The sequence below is a fragment of the Euprymna scolopes genome, chromosome 2, assembly GCF_053919585.1.
Source record: "Euprymna scolopes isolate OS-2025 chromosome 2, ASM5391958v1, whole genome shotgun sequence".
NCBI lineage: Eukaryota > Metazoa > Mollusca > Cephalopoda > Sepiida > Sepiolidae > Euprymna > Euprymna scolopes.
The window spans coordinates 151,216,896-151,232,903 of record NC_136483.1 but is presented as its reverse complement, the minus strand read 5'-3'; the positions used below and the strand labels follow the sequence as shown (position 1 = coordinate 151,232,903).

At 32.1% G+C, this 16,008-nt stretch overlaps 1 protein-coding gene across 6 annotated transcripts in view; it reads left to right on the top strand.

The window, feature by feature from the left end:
- Positions 1-16,008, top strand: part of LOC145297667 (unconventional myosin-XVIIIa-like) — a 794,600-nt gene that overhangs the window by 714,686 nt on the left and 63,906 nt on the right. For all 6 annotated transcript variants that reach the window (XM_080143864.1, XM_080143857.1, XM_080143848.1 and 3 more), the window contains one exon: positions 3,318-3,441. In XM_080143864.1, coding sequence (XP_079999990.1) covers positions 3,318-3,441 — 124 coding nt within the window. The remainder of the gene's footprint in view (positions 1-3,317; positions 3,442-16,008) is intronic.

Genomic DNA, 16,008 nt, shown 5'->3' with positions numbered 1-16,008 from the left:
ATCAACATAACCAGATTCGTTTAATTGCTACATTCTTTCTCAAACAATAACAAATTTTGTTTACATTCGTGAGAAATATTGAAACAATTCTGATTTAGCTGTCATGTTCCCCACATTCCATCCAGATGCGTGCCACATTTTTATCCATATAAATACATATATGTATATAAACTTATACACATATGTACTAGCATGTCAACCCAGCTTAGATTGGGCCCTTTGTGTAACACTTTGAGTATTATCATGTTAAGAACGGCATTTGGAATAGACATCTCAAACATTTTCATGTGAACAACTGTTTTCGGAGTAGACAACCCCCTTTTTTGGGGAGAGGGATAATTCCCCCAAATTTAACCGTAATAATCATTGTAAGCATACCCACCCGTAAATGCTACAAAAAATAATTGGGAGGGTGGCAGTGTTGGTAGTTGAGAAGTAGATTTGTTTATTGCGTGTACGTACAAACCTGGCAGCTGTTGAATTACAGTGCAAAATACAGGTCTTTATATCTCTATAAGTACTTGTCTCCACAAAATTTGAATAAGATTTTTTTTAATCAACAGTCAAAAAAACCTCTAAAAGTCATCATTCTAAAGAAAATTGTGGAGGTGGACCTTATGTACAAATCCCCCCCACCCCACCCCCCAAAAAAAGGTTACGTGTATGCAATCTCAAGAATCAGTCCAAAAAAGAAAACTTGTTCAAACATATTTGTTTGTTTTTTTTTGTTTTCAAATATAGTTACATTTTTTTTTTTAAATGTACTTTATTTAAGTGTACTTTATTTTAACCTGCGCAATCTATTACAATCATCAGCAATTTAAAAATAAATGTTTTGGCAATATCATCTACTGGATTCGTACTTACTATGATGTTTGTATTTAATGTTTTTTTAACACATGTGAAATATTCATATTTTAAAACTGTTAAACTATATTCTGTTGCACATTTACATTTTTTCAACTGCTAAAACTAAAAAATGTGACACATTGATTGTTTTCTTTTCATGTTTTATAAATAATTTTAAAAATATACAAACAGTTTGATAAAATATATAAATGAAAAATCAATTGATAAAAAGCTTACGTTTTTTATATATTTTTATTATAAGGGGGGTGAAAAGACACAAAATACAGTTAACTATAAAAATAGTTTAACAGTTTTAAAATGTGAATATTTTGCATCAGTTGCAAAAACATTAAATTCAAACCACATAATAAGTACAAATCCAGTAAATGATATTGATGAAACATTTACTTTTAAATCGGCAATGATCATAATAGATTGCACAGGTTTAAATGAAGTATATTTAAATAAAAGTACATAAAAATAAAATGTAACTATGTTTGAAAAAAATATCATTAATTACTGGAACAAATGTACAAAGCGAGCGAGAAAGAGAGAGAGGAAATGTTTGTTGTTGTTTTCTTCTGCATAAAAAGATGTAAAAAGCAAGCGAGAGTGAGTTGGGGAAAATATAAACAGAGAGAGATAGAGGGAGAGAGAGAGGGGGGAAATACAAACTTATGCCGTAAAATGTAAGAAAATGAACGCAGCAATTTACTCAGAGGGCAAAAGTAGGTATTATTGCAACACCATATTTGGATGGTACATTTGTGTTCATTTAGCATACGAATACCGTTAATCCAGAATATAGGAATGTTCAGAAGTCAGCCAATCAAAATGAGCAGAATTAGTTTGGGGAGACTTTATTATTTTTTAATCGGAAAAGGGAAAGATTGTTATGTCTATGAGTTTATAATCCAGTTATGAAGGGCGAAATCAATATCTGTCAAAAGTGCAGAATTCCTCCCAGTGATGGCTGGGGTAGTAGGAGGACTTGATATTTAGAGGGAAAAATAGGAACTACTTCACCTAAAGATAGTTGCAATTGTGATAGTGTTGCTCCTAGGATGAAATGTAGGATTTTATTATAACGATTAAATGTGTCTAAAATGGCATTCTAAAGTTACAAAAGATAGTGGCTAATCGACATGTATGTGGCATCTGTAGCAAGCCTATAGTACTTTGGGCCAGAGGGGAATTTCTGCAATCAAAATATATATGGAGATGTATATATAAATATAGTATGTAAATATTTTCTGTATTTATTTCAACAGTGCTCTATACATAAATAGCTAGCTAGCAGTAGCCCGACATGTCTTCACAAGAATGGAAAGTGGAAAATGCTGTATACCTTAATTGCCATATATATTTTCAAAACTTATATATATATATTAAATAAAAGATGAATAAAAGTTACACATAACTTTATTATATCAAATCAATAAGGAAAGAATAATGAAAAACCTGGTTGATCAAGTTTTTAAATATAAATTCGATCAATGCAGCCCTTTATTTCTATACCCGGTATCTGGACTTCTGTATTTTGATATAAACTCCATTTTCAATTCATTGTGAGTTTGAATATGATTTTGATTGACCTTACTTTTCCTTGGAATCTTATCTAGTTCTACTATACCAGATCTTTTCAGTCTCTCATTGTGTTCCATATTTCTTTTGCTCTAATCTCATTTCAACATACATGTCCATCCTGACAAGAAGACTTTACCAGCTCTTTCTCACTGATGACTGTCGATGGAGGCACACTTGGGTCCACAAACATAAATATAATAAAACAAACAGAAAAGACACAATGCTAATACTTCACATATATATCAGTTGTAATCTGGGTGGGTGGGTGGCGGTTGTGTGTGTGTGTGTGTGTGTGTGAAACTATAGGCCAACCCCCACGTTCTGTCCAGGCTAGGCTTGTGTATCAGTTGTTAGGTCATCTTGATCTCTGTCTTCCTGTCAGCTCCAGACACTATCCATGCGTCAACTACTCTCAACTACCAACTGACTACCCGACGTCGCGATATCAAGGTCCCCACCACAGCAACCCGGAAGCTAGCATTCCTTCTCTAAGCATCTCATTGATACCCCCGTCAAGTGTCATTGGTTCTCTTTGTTATGTATTCTGTAGGCTTCTATTGTTATTGGCAAATCTAAAGGTTCAATCTAAAAATACCTACAGATTCATTGTTTGTTATTTCCTCTTTCATTTTTTATTCTAAGCCATTTCCTATTTCTTTGTCTATTGTCCCCCATCCTCTCAGCACTTAGTGACCATAAGTCATCTTCATAGTATCACAATCTAAGTTGATAAATTTTTTTTTTAATGTCATCCACCGCCACTTGAAGCGAAAATCATCTTTGCACTCTGTTATTTTATTTTGAAAAATTGGATTTTTTTTTAATTTTATTTTATTGATTTTTTTTTTTTTTTTTTTTTTTTTTTTTTTTTTTTTTTTCAGGTTTGATACAGAATTGAACATGGCACTTCAGGAATCAAAGGAAGAAAGAAATAACCGTGAAAAATTGCATCGAGAAAAGGACGAATTGATGGCACTAAAATTTTCTTTGGAGCAGCAGAATATGGTAAACAGCTTCCAATCTTCTAATCATTTAACATCACTTTTTTTCAAGCTCACTTTCTAGTCTTCACACTTCAGTGAGTCAACTGTCTCCAAATTCCACTCTGTATGGTCTTATCCCATCACTTGCTTCCAAATTTTCCTTGGACAGTCAAGCTTCCTGCAATTCAAGACATCTATGTTTCTGCATTGGTTTATCCAGGAGGGTGAACCCTCCACATGACTACTCCAGCATCACTAATTCATCCTTAGCGTGACCTTCATGCTATGCAAATGTAGTGCTTTCAGAAAATTCTTCAATCTAACGTGTTAAGTTTAATGAAATTTCACATTGCAAATCCATTGGATCATAAATCTGTTATTTCGCTGCATTCAGGCAAGAGAGGACTGGTTGAGAACCCAGTATTTGTTGCCATATAACATGATACTCCTCACACAGCTGCTATACAACCTCCTATGGATAAGATTTGGGGATGAGCTTCTATCATTATTCATATTTAATCTTTTCAGACTATTGTCTTCATTAACTATCTATTATGAATTATTGTGAATTGATATTCATATTAAAACCGCTTTTTTCTATTTAAAAAGAAAATACAACTTCCTTATATATGGGTTGTGGAATTGCATTCAAATGCAAAAGATCTAGTGAATTTGCATATTCGTTAAAGCATTCATTTTAATTAATTTCCTATCAGTTATTTTTGGTTTTCTTGTCTACCAAACTCCTCCTACAGTTTTTGGTCTACAGACATGAAACTTAATATATAAGATAGTTGAACCCAGGCGAAACTTTATATTTGGGTTTTAGCCGGAGAAAGCCTATGCAAAAGTGTGAAAATTAAAAAAAAAAAAAAAAAAAAATGAAAGAAATTTGCCAGGTGAAAGTCGAATGACAGTATTACGAATATGCATCTGTAACATAATAGCTATAGGTTCACGTTTAAATTTTTAGCCTTGCAGTTAAGATGTCTTCATAGCTCAGGCATTAACGTCAAAAAGAAAAGTAAATCGTAAGCTTAACTTTTTCATTTTGATTCTTGGTGGTGCCATCCAAGTCTTTTTAAATCATTACTATCTATTGGATCCAATATATTACTATATATTGGATCCAATATATTACTATATATTGGATCCAATATAATATGATAATAAGTACAAAATCTACATTAATCAAAATATCATATTTAAGCATATTTTATGACCGGGCAATCCTGGGCAGCCTGCTAGTATTAGTATATATAATTATTTTTTCTTTTTTAAGTACATAATTTAATTATTGCAATTATGAAAAAAAGACTTCTTTTTTTTTATTTATTATTAAAAGTTTAAAAAAAAAAAAGCAAAAAAAAAGTTACATGACCTTACTCAACAGAAACTGATTAAAAAGTTTTCCACGTGTCTGAATACCCTATATACCAAAATTCAAGTCTGAAGATCAAAAATTCATTGAGTGTATAGGTTGAGAAGTGTCCTCACACACATGTATTCTCACTTTTATAGATATATAGATTAATATTAGTGTGAACACTAGTGAAGCATAATTTTTCTGTTTCCATCATTTCTGACAGAGGATATGCACTCGTTTTACAATGAGTAATAAATGCTATGAGACACATTTATTATTACCAACAGACCTGGTCTTAAAATACACTTGAATATGATATTTTAATTTATGCAGATTTTGTACTCTTAAAGAACCAATCCTCTTTTATTATTTTATTGTACCCAATATATAGTAGTGATTTCAAGTTTTAAAAGAAAAATATGACTTGGGTGTCATCAGCTAAAATCGAAACTCAAACATTTAGCTCTCCAGTGTTATTTGCTAGCATCTAAGCTAAGTCCATATGCATATCAAAACTTCTAAAATTAATGTAGTGTAATGTATAAATATACATTTGTGCATGCATAGAGCAGCACTTTTAGTCAACTTAAGCCTGCCATGTTTAATTCTTCAATTTCGACCCCTTAGCAGCTATTTTTACTGACTAAAAATCAAAAAAAAATTGACAGTTTGGTAGAGATCATTCTGTGCGCACACACACACACACACACACACACACACACACACACACACACACACACAAGGTTTTGTATTGTCATACTAAAGCTGAATTAATGTTTGTTTTCCTAAGGCCCCTTTTCTATATAATTCAATGATAGAAAATAAATGTTAAAATATTTAATTTTAGAGTTATGGTTGAAAGAAAAATTCCATTTTAATTCTATGTCTCTTGCTCTCTGTTACTGTATGTTGATTCAAACCATTCCCTAATAGTTTCTAATGTCTCTGTGAACATTTAGAGAAAGAGTGACTCTTTCTTTTCACATGAGTGCATTCACAACTTGCGTAATTTATCTTTACCTAATAAAATAAAAAATGAAATGTAACATACTCCAGTTGTTTACAATGGATACTTAAATATTTTCATTCTTTTTTTATTTTTTGTCCTACCTGTAGTACAAACATCAAGTGACACACACAAAAGTCAGTGAACCCAAAAACCTTTCTAAATATGAGTACTGTTGGTTCATGAAAGAGAAAGAGGAATCGTGTGTGAATCTCACAAATACTCTAAAGTTATTAAATATATATATATATATATATATATATATATATATATATATATATATATATATATACATATATATATGAACAAATGATTAATAAAATATGTTAAAAGACATCTTGAAAAAGAGTTAAAAACATATTTAATTTTAAAAAAGGAAGCACAAGATAAGTGGATAGTCCTTAATACGCGGAGTTTCGAAGAAATACTCTCCTTCTCATCAGAGGGCAGGAATTAGCAAAATGCAGGATCGGATTTTGCATATAAAAGTATTTAATGAAACTACAAGTAAGTCAAAGATCTTACTTGGTTAAAAAAAGGGTGAGGTAAGGGGAACAGGAGGCAAAAGAAAAATAATAAAAAGATTTCACTTGCTTCCAAATTTTCCTTGGACAGTCAAGCTTCCTGCAATTCAAGACATCTATGTTTCTGCATTGGTTTATCCAGGAGGGTGAACCCTCCACATGACTACTCCAGCATCACTAATTCATCCTTAGTGTAACCTTCATGCTATGCAAGTGTAGTGCTTTCAGAAAATTCTTCAATCTAACGTGTTAAGTTTAATGAAAGTTCACATTGCAGATCCGTTGGATCATAAATCTGTTATTTCGCTGCATTCAGGCAAGAGAGGACTGGTTGAGAACCCAGTATTTGTTGCCATATAACATGATACTCCTCACACAGCTGCTATACAACCTCCTATGGATAAGATTTGGGGATGAGCTTCTATCATTATTCGTATTTAATCTTTTCAGACTATTGTCTTCATTAACTATCTATTATGAATTATTGCGAATTGATATTCATAAATAAACCGCTTTTTTCTATTTAAAAAGAAAATACAACTTCCTTATATATGGGTTGTGGAATTGCATTCAAATGCAAAAGATCTAGTGAATTTGCATATTCGTTAAATCATTCATTTTAATTAATTTCCTATCAGTTATTTTTGGTTTTCTTGTCTACCAAACTCCTCCTACAGTTTTTGGTCTACAGACATGAAACTTAATATATAAGATAGTTGAACCCAGGCGAAACTTTATATTTGGGTTTTAGCCGGAGAAAGCCTATGCAAAAGTGTAAAAATTAAAAAAAAAAAAAAAAAAAAAAAATGAAAGAAATTTGCCAGGTGAAAGTCGAACGACAGTATTACGAATATGCATCTGTAACATAATAGCTATAGGATCACGTTTAAATTTTTAGCCTTGCAGTTAAGATGTCTTCATAGCTCAGGCATTAACATCAAAAAGAAAAGTAAATCGTAAGCTAAACATTTTCATTTTGATTCTTGGTGGTGCCATCCAAATCTTTTTAAATCATTACTATATATTGGATCCAATATATTACTATATATTGGATCCAATATATTACTATATATTGGATCCAATATAATATGATAATAAGTACAAAATCTACATTAATCAAAATATCATATTTAAGCATATTTTATGACCGGGCAATCCTGGGCAGCCTGCTAGTATTAGTATATATAATTATTTTTTCTTTTTTAAGTACATAATTTAATTATTGCAATTATGAAAAAAAGACTAATTTTTTTATTTATTATTAAAAGTTTAAAAAAAAAAAAGCAAAAAAATGTTACATGACCTTACTCAACAGGAACTGATTAAAAAGTTTTCCACGTGTCTGAATACCCTATATACCAAAATTCAAGTCTGAAGATCAAAAATTCATTGAGTGTATAGGTTGAGAAGTGTCCTCACACACATGTATTCTCACTTTTATAGATATATAGATTAATATTAGTGTGAACACTAGTGAAGCATAATTTTTTTGTTTCCATCATTTCTGACAGAGGATATGCACTCGTTTTACAATGAGTAATAAATGCTATGAGACACATTTATTATTACCAACAGACCTGGTCTTAAAATACACTTGAATATGATATTTTAATTTATGCAGATTTTGTACTCTTAAAGAACCAATCCTCTATTGATTACTTTATTGTACCCAGTATATAGTAGTGATTTCAAGTTTTAAAAGAAAAATATGACTTGGGTGTCATCTGCTAGAATCGAAACTCAAACATTTAGCTCTCCAGTGTTATTTGCTAGCATCTAAGCTAAGTCCATATGCATATCAAAACTTCCAAAATTAATGCAGTGTAATGTATAAATGTACATTTGTGCATGCATAGAGCAGCACTTTTAGTCAACTTAAGCCTGCCATGTTTAATTCTTCAATTTCGACCCCTTAGCAGCTATTTTTACTGACTAAAAATCAAAAAAAAATTGACAGTTTGGTAGAGATCATTCTGCGCGCACACACACACACACACACACACACACACACACACACACACACACACACGGTTTTGTATTGTCATACTAAAGCTGAATTAATGTTTGTTTTCCTAAGGCCCCTTTTCTATATAATTCAATGATAGAAAATAAATGTTAAAATATTTAATTTTAGGGTTATGGTTGAAAGAAAAATTCCATTTTAATTCTATGTCTCTTGCTCTCTGTTACTGTATGTTGATTCAAACCATTCCCTAATAGTTTTTAATGTCTCTGTGAACATTTAGAGAAAGAGTGACTCTTTCTTTTCACATGAGGGCATTCACAACTTGCGTAATTTATCTTTACCTAATAAAATAAAAAATGAAATGTAACATACTCCAGTTGTTTACAATGGATACTTAAATATTTTCATTCTTTTTTTTATTTTTTTGTCCTACCTGTACTATAAACATCAAGTGACACACACAAAAGTCAGTGAACCCAAAAACCTTTCTAAATATGAGTACTGTTGGTTCATGAAAGAGAAAGAGGAATTGTGTGTGAATCTCACAAATACTCTAAAGTTATTAAATATATATATATATATATATATATATATATATATATATATATATATATATATATATAAAAAATAAAGAGATTCTTTATGATACAAACTAGTGCAACTTTGGGAAGTGTTGTGCAGCTTTGCCATCATCTAACCACTGAGCTGAACATCGTCGATTGTTGTAAAGACTCCACTTTTCATTGCAAGTCACAACCTGGTCGAGAAATTGGTCATTCTTGCTGCGTAAAAGAAGAGATGACTCTTCATAACAGCGTTTCTTTGGTTGTCGTCCAATTCATAAGGCATCCATTTATCATTTTTTTGTCTTTCTAATCTGTTTTAAGTGGTTGGAAATTGTTATACTTTATGTCGAATTCAGAAGCAAATTCCTAAACAGTTGTGCATGGATCAGCTTCCACTAATGCTTTTAATTGATCATTGTCCACATCAGATGATCGACCATTACGTTCATCACCTTCAAGACTTGTCATGAAATTTTTTAAACTACCATTGTGCTGTGTGGTCCTGAATATGACCTTAAACTATATCCAGTGGTGAGGCCCCAGCTTGCGGGCTTTAAGGAGTGTGGAGCCACCCTTTAATTACCATTGCTCCCAGGTCCACTCTGATCTGGAGTGGTAATACCTGTTAGGGTCCCAACTATGGGTTAAATAGAAACTGATTTGAAAACAACAAATATATTCTATTAAAAAAATTTTTCTTCAAAATCTTTGCATTCGGCATTAAATAACCCAAAAAGGGTTGATATGCCGTAAAACAAAAACAATCAACCAACCATTGTGCTGTGAGTCCAGTAGTGGTTCCATGGTAAAATGTTTTGTTGATATTGCAAGCTGTTTCAGCAGCTTTTTAGCCTAGCTTGAATTGAAATAAGAAAATTGTGTGAATCTGCTATTTTTTCCATCTTGTATTCAACATTCTGAAAAGAAGACATGATTGTTTTAAAACGATTGTTATTTAAACGATTAGATAGAGCGAAAAACGCTTTTTAAAATGATATATAAAGTAAAGGTATTATAATGAAAACTTATTTGAAAATAAGTCATTTGAAATCAAAATTAAAAATACTGTAAGAACTTTCTTCTCACCCTAATAGTTTTTTTTTATTCTTACAGATTACGTATTTATTATTATCGGCAATTCTCTATTGATTATTATATTGTACCTATTGTATATGAATATAGTAGTGATATTAAAAGTAAAAAGAAATATGACTTTCGTGCCATCAGCTAGAATTGAAACCAAAACATACAACTTTCCAGCCTCATTCCTTAGCCTCTGAGCCAGTAAATAAGGTTAGTCGACGACTCCTGCCAAGGTCAACTGTTTTGTTTTCAATTTTGACCCCTTAGCAGCAATTTTTGCTCGCTAAAAACCTAATCAAAAGTGTGCTACAGGTCTAAATACCCTATATATCAAATTTCACTTCTGTAGACCAAATATTCAGAGAAGAGTTTGGTAGATACTTTTCACACATGCACACACAGACACACACACACACTGACAAGGTCACTTTTAAATATATATATATATATTTGTTATATATTTCCATGTGCCGGAACGTTTCCATTTTAAATTTTATGCAATTATGCAGAATGTAGAAACTATGCATAAATATAATTCAACATAATAATGAAATGAAACCAATCATCTAATAAGAAACCATAAATGATGAATAAGTAATTTATGCTCGGTTTTCAAAGGAATATGAAAATAAGTTAACCTGCATGTAGTCGCTTACATATCCATGACTGAGTATATTAAGAAGCTTTTAATAATTTTTAAATAGAAAAAGTGGGCTTTTAAAATCAATGTCAGAGAGAGAGAGAGAGAAAAAAAAAGCTCAACTTTATAGATACCAACTCTCAAGTAAGCCCTCTGTATGCCTCCCTGGTTGAAAAACCTGTAGTAATATTCATTTTTTATTTTTACTTTTTTAAAATAGATTTTTGTGATAGTGCAGTATAGTTAACAAAAATAGAGATGAAAAATACAAATAGGCACCAAATAACTGTTATCAAACGCAAGAAAATTTGCTTTCCTATTTACTTGCATAATTTTCATGGGTGTTTTCTGATCATAAGATTTATTATCTATGCATTTGTTAATGTCACTTTTACTTAGCCAAGCAAGTGTAATTTCTAACATAGCCACCAATTTTCATAGGGTCTTGCTTACAAATTTCAGGTTTGAAAGATAATTAAAAAAATAAAATTAAACTGGTGTTAGTGGAACCATAAACCTATGTGTGAGGGTAGTTGCCAATCCGATTAGGGAATACTTTAAAAAAAAAATATTTTAAAGCCTGAAAATTAACGACCATATTGGAAACCATACTTGCTTGGCTAAGTAAAAGTGTCGATAACAAATCTATAGATAATGAATCTTGCAATCAGTAAACACAAATGAAATTTATATAGGTAAGTAGAGTTAACAAAAATATTTTCTTGCATTTGGTAACAGTCATTTAATTTTTTTTTTTTTGTTAACTATACTGCGCTATCATCTAGGTTTGTTATTTGCTTATTAATTGTAATAAAACCCATTTAAGATTGAAGTTATTAGATTACTTAATCTATATCCCTTTTATAGGATAGCAATAATTCTGTCCACATAGATCACAGCAATGCGATTATCTGTGCTGCTCATGTTTGTCTTGTGTGCCTTGAAAGTAACATAAATAAAATAAATGTCTGCAATAATCCTAACAATCTCCCCACTTTTTTTTTTTTTTTTTTTTTTGATAATATAGCATAAACGAAAAGAATATGAAGTACTCAATTTTTTTTTCAAAAGTATTTTTATACAATGCAATAAAAGTTTCATGTAAAGGAGTTGCAATGAGGCCAGGTACTTTTACTATTTGACACGGAATATAACTAAGTAGTCAGCGTTTCTATTCAACAGTCAATTTAATCAGCTTAGCTTCTTTTAACTTAACTGACACGAGAAAGCTTTTCCTCTTTTCTACATTAAGAATGTTTTCTCTTTGTTTCTGAGTTATTTTTTTCCTTGAGGCTTAATACATTTCCATGTTTTTTTTTTGTTTTTTGTTTTTTTTTTATACACAGGAATCACCACTTATCAATGCCCGGAGGCTACTCGAGGATAAGGGTTAATGGGTATACATTAGTCAATGTGATTATGGTGGGAATTGTGTAAATTGGATTACTTAAACTTGTTTACATTGGACTTGAAAACAATCAGATGGTAGTCAGCTGGAAAGCAGGCAATCAGAAGAGAGTTCCACAGGCGTGCAGTTCTAATAAAGAAGCTTTGTTCATGGAATCTGCATTTAGGTTTAGGCACAGATGAAGAGTGGGAAATTATTGATAGTGGTTTTGGCTAGACGAGTGTTTTTGTGAACGTTTGGCGAGGGGGGGGGGCATAGATTGAAGCTCAGCTGAGCATTTGCCATGAAAATAACGATAAAGCAGAAACAGGCTCGTAACGTCTCATCTGTGGGAAAGAGGTTGTAGGGAAGAGAAAACGGCATCCCAGTTGCACAAGGGACCTATTTTTTGTTTAAATGTATGCACAATATCACATGTTAGATTGAGTTGTGATTTGGCTTTGCGCAGTCTAACCTGGACTGTTAACTGCATGAGTGTTATGATACAGAATCAAGATAATAACGCATGAATATATCTTGGTTCCCCCTAAAATATGATTTAAGATGAATGACTGTTTGGATTGCTTTTTGATAGAATGTTATCCTATGCTCGCCGTTCCACTACAAGCAATTGGCACTTATGAGGTTCAGGAAGACTTTGATTATCTTTCCCAATTAATTTAACCTAAGAATACGCTTTAAGATTTTATGTAGATTATCTAACCATTGCAGACTGTAATATTACGACAAGCGTACTGTAAAGAAAGAATTTTCTGAAAAGTTTGTTGTATCAAAAATTCACTGAAATTTTTATTATTATTATTTTTATTATTATTCTATTTTCACCCCAAACAAGGCACAGTGCCACTTTGATGTAAGGGGCTACTATTGGGGTCATAAGTTGCAGGTTTGCTATGTAGGGAGTTGAGCAGCAAGGTGTCTGTTCACATTACACTTGAACTTCTGCATGTCAGTACGGTTTGGAAAGCAGGAACCCGGAAGGGAATTCCGAAGTCTAGCAGTTCTGGGGAAGAAACTAATAGAGTAGAAGGCCTTCTTACATCTAGGGATCTCTACTTATAGGGGTGGGATTTAGCTGCTTGTCGGGTTTGCTGGGGGTATTTACGTCGAAGAGGTACAAGGGCTTGTAGTTCGTCAGAGCATCCACCATTTAATTTTGTATAGTATGTTTGTTGGAATAATACCATCTGCAATTGATTTTATTGTTTTATGGATTGCCTCATATGCATACATGTTAACATTAGAATATGGAACTTCATAATTACAGATTTCATTTATCAACAAAAGCCATCCTATCGAACAATGCTCGTTGTGTTTCTTCAATATTCCTGTTTAACTGTGGAGATATCTTATTTATGCAAGATGGTGTCCCTTATTTCTTGTTTAATATTCTGTTTTAATCGGATGCAGCCAAATATAACTACTTCTACCCAATTACGGACTTCCATTTTCATCCAGTTTTCTTTTCTTTTTTTTTTTTTATGTTACATGGCGATGACTTTTGTAAAATGAAGAATTTGTTATAATTCAAAATATTGAATTTGTTTTAATATATATTTATTTATTAAATGTCTGCACTAGTTTTGGTCTTAAAACTATTCAAGTTTGAATTTTGAATTCTGTACATAAACAGTGCTTGAAAACAGTGAATTCCTATATCATGACACAAGTATTGACCAACGCTCACACTGTATCGAATAATCAAGCCGTTAATAGTATCTGAAGACTTCCCAAGCATTATCATCGCCATGCGACGCAAGAAAAAAAAAAAAAAAAAAAACTCTGGATTTTTTTTTTTTTCTATTAGAATTTATAATTCAAAATATTAAATTTGTTTAAAAAAAATAAATATATTTATTTTTTTCCAAGAAAAATGTCTGCATTAGTTTTGGTCTTAAAACCGTTAAAGCTTGAATTTTGTATTCCTAAAGTACTTTGTTGATAGTGCCATCTTAGATATTCAACATACTCCACTGTCTTTTACTTGGCCCCCTCCCTCCATCGAATCGAAAGCAGAAACTAAAACATCGAAAATAAGAAAGTTTGGTTATAGTTAAGATTGTCTGCTCTTTTTATTTTCCATTTCCGCTTTCCATTTGGCTGATTAATTAGACACTGTTAAATGGGCAAGAAAAACTGTTATCTGAGAAGATAAATCATTGATCAGAAGGGTCCATATTTGGCTTGTCTCCATTGTTCGGTTTGCGAAGCAGAAACCGGTAGTTAAAAAGCGCGAACGATTTTGACTATAGTCATGTTTAATAAGGTAAATGTACTTCTCGAACTAGATGATATCAGATCATGATTATAGTCAAGATTCTCTGCTATTTTGGATTTCCGGTTTCTGCTATCTGTTTGGCTGATTAATTAGACACGTTTAAATAAACAAGAGAGATTTTCTTAACATGGTAAAAGGGGGGGGGGTCTTTCACGTTATCTGAAAGGAACGGGAAAATTGATAAAAAAAAAAAGAGCAGATATTCGTGACTATAACTGGAAGATTTTTTTTTTTTTTTTTTTTTTTTTTTTTACATATAGTTTATAATTTATTGCATGTTGAATGTCGATATTATGGTTACGATCAACTCCCCAACCACAAGCTGGTGGAGCAAGAGATGAAATATACGGTCACTTCACTCGGCAAGCCTTCTCTCCTGTTTGTCCCAATCTTCTCTAGATTGGTGACATACATTTTCGATTGTTCTTTTTTTACTCTCAATTCGAATTATCAAAATGATGATAGTCACATTCCAAGTACGACGTCTACTTATGCTCCTAATCTACATCACATCATAATCTAGGTTATAATAGCCATTTAGATGCAAGTCTATACCCCACTCGTAAAAGAAAAATCAAGAATAAAGCAAAAATTTTATAGTGTATATACTCTTGATGAAAAGAAAATATTGTATGCCAAAAATCATGTAAATTGATCAGGCAATTTTAGTTAAAACTAGCAGGGGGGGGGGGCTGGCCTTGCCCGATCATAAAATACGTTTAAATATATTTTAATTTATGCAGATTTAGTATTATTACAGAACAAATTCTCTATTATATCTAATATACAGTACTGCTATGAATGAATTTGCGTATGCGCAAAAGTAATAGAAATATGCCGGTAAGTTGAAATAAACATTTACACTTGCTGGCATATTTCTGCATGCATTATTCAACCATCCAAACAAAGATTTTTACTCATTCTAAACCAGCCTTTCCTGTTAATTTCAGCGTTATGTGACCAGGAGTTTATCAGTTAAATATTAAGAACTCAGGCGGTAGGTGATCTCCCTTTCAGTACAGACCAATAAGTCTCCTGTGCATCATGAATAAGTTGCTGGAATCCATCTATATATATAAAAGCGAAAATGTGTGTATGTATGTATGTTCGCTTTTTGTGTATGTCTGTAAAGGGTTTTTTTCCGAGAAGCAGTCAGTCAACTCACAACTTCTTAAAACTTTTTATATCACATATAAATCATAATATCTACAAGTTAACAACGGAGGTCGCCTCTCTATTTAATTTGCTCGACTTTGAAATGATAAATATTCAACATTTTTCGCTCGCCCCATATGGATTAGGCTTTTTCGTATAATAAAAGTGACACTAATTCTGGCGGTATTTTTCCGGTCGCGATCGCCGGAAATGTCCGAAAGCAATCAGCTTTGATCAATGTGGAAATATTTTCCTTATATCAGACAATTGCTATTCAATTTAGACAATCCCCTTTTTATGGGGAGCTGATTCTCCCCGCCCCCCCCCCGACATCTTGGGAAAATAAAACTAAAAAAAGTGTTCCCACAGTAAATAAAATACTGTCCCGCAGTCAAAGTTGACCTCATTAAGTCATTAAAACGTGCACCTACCAATTCTAAATAGTTAAATAAATTCAAACGTGTTTCCGTTAGTATTTTGCGGTGGCCCAATGGTTAACGTCGCATTTTTTTTTTTGTTTTTTTTTTCACACTTTAATTTCCAACTTCGCCTCAAGGGTTCGGGTTCGATCCTCATACTACCCTACCAAAACTTTTC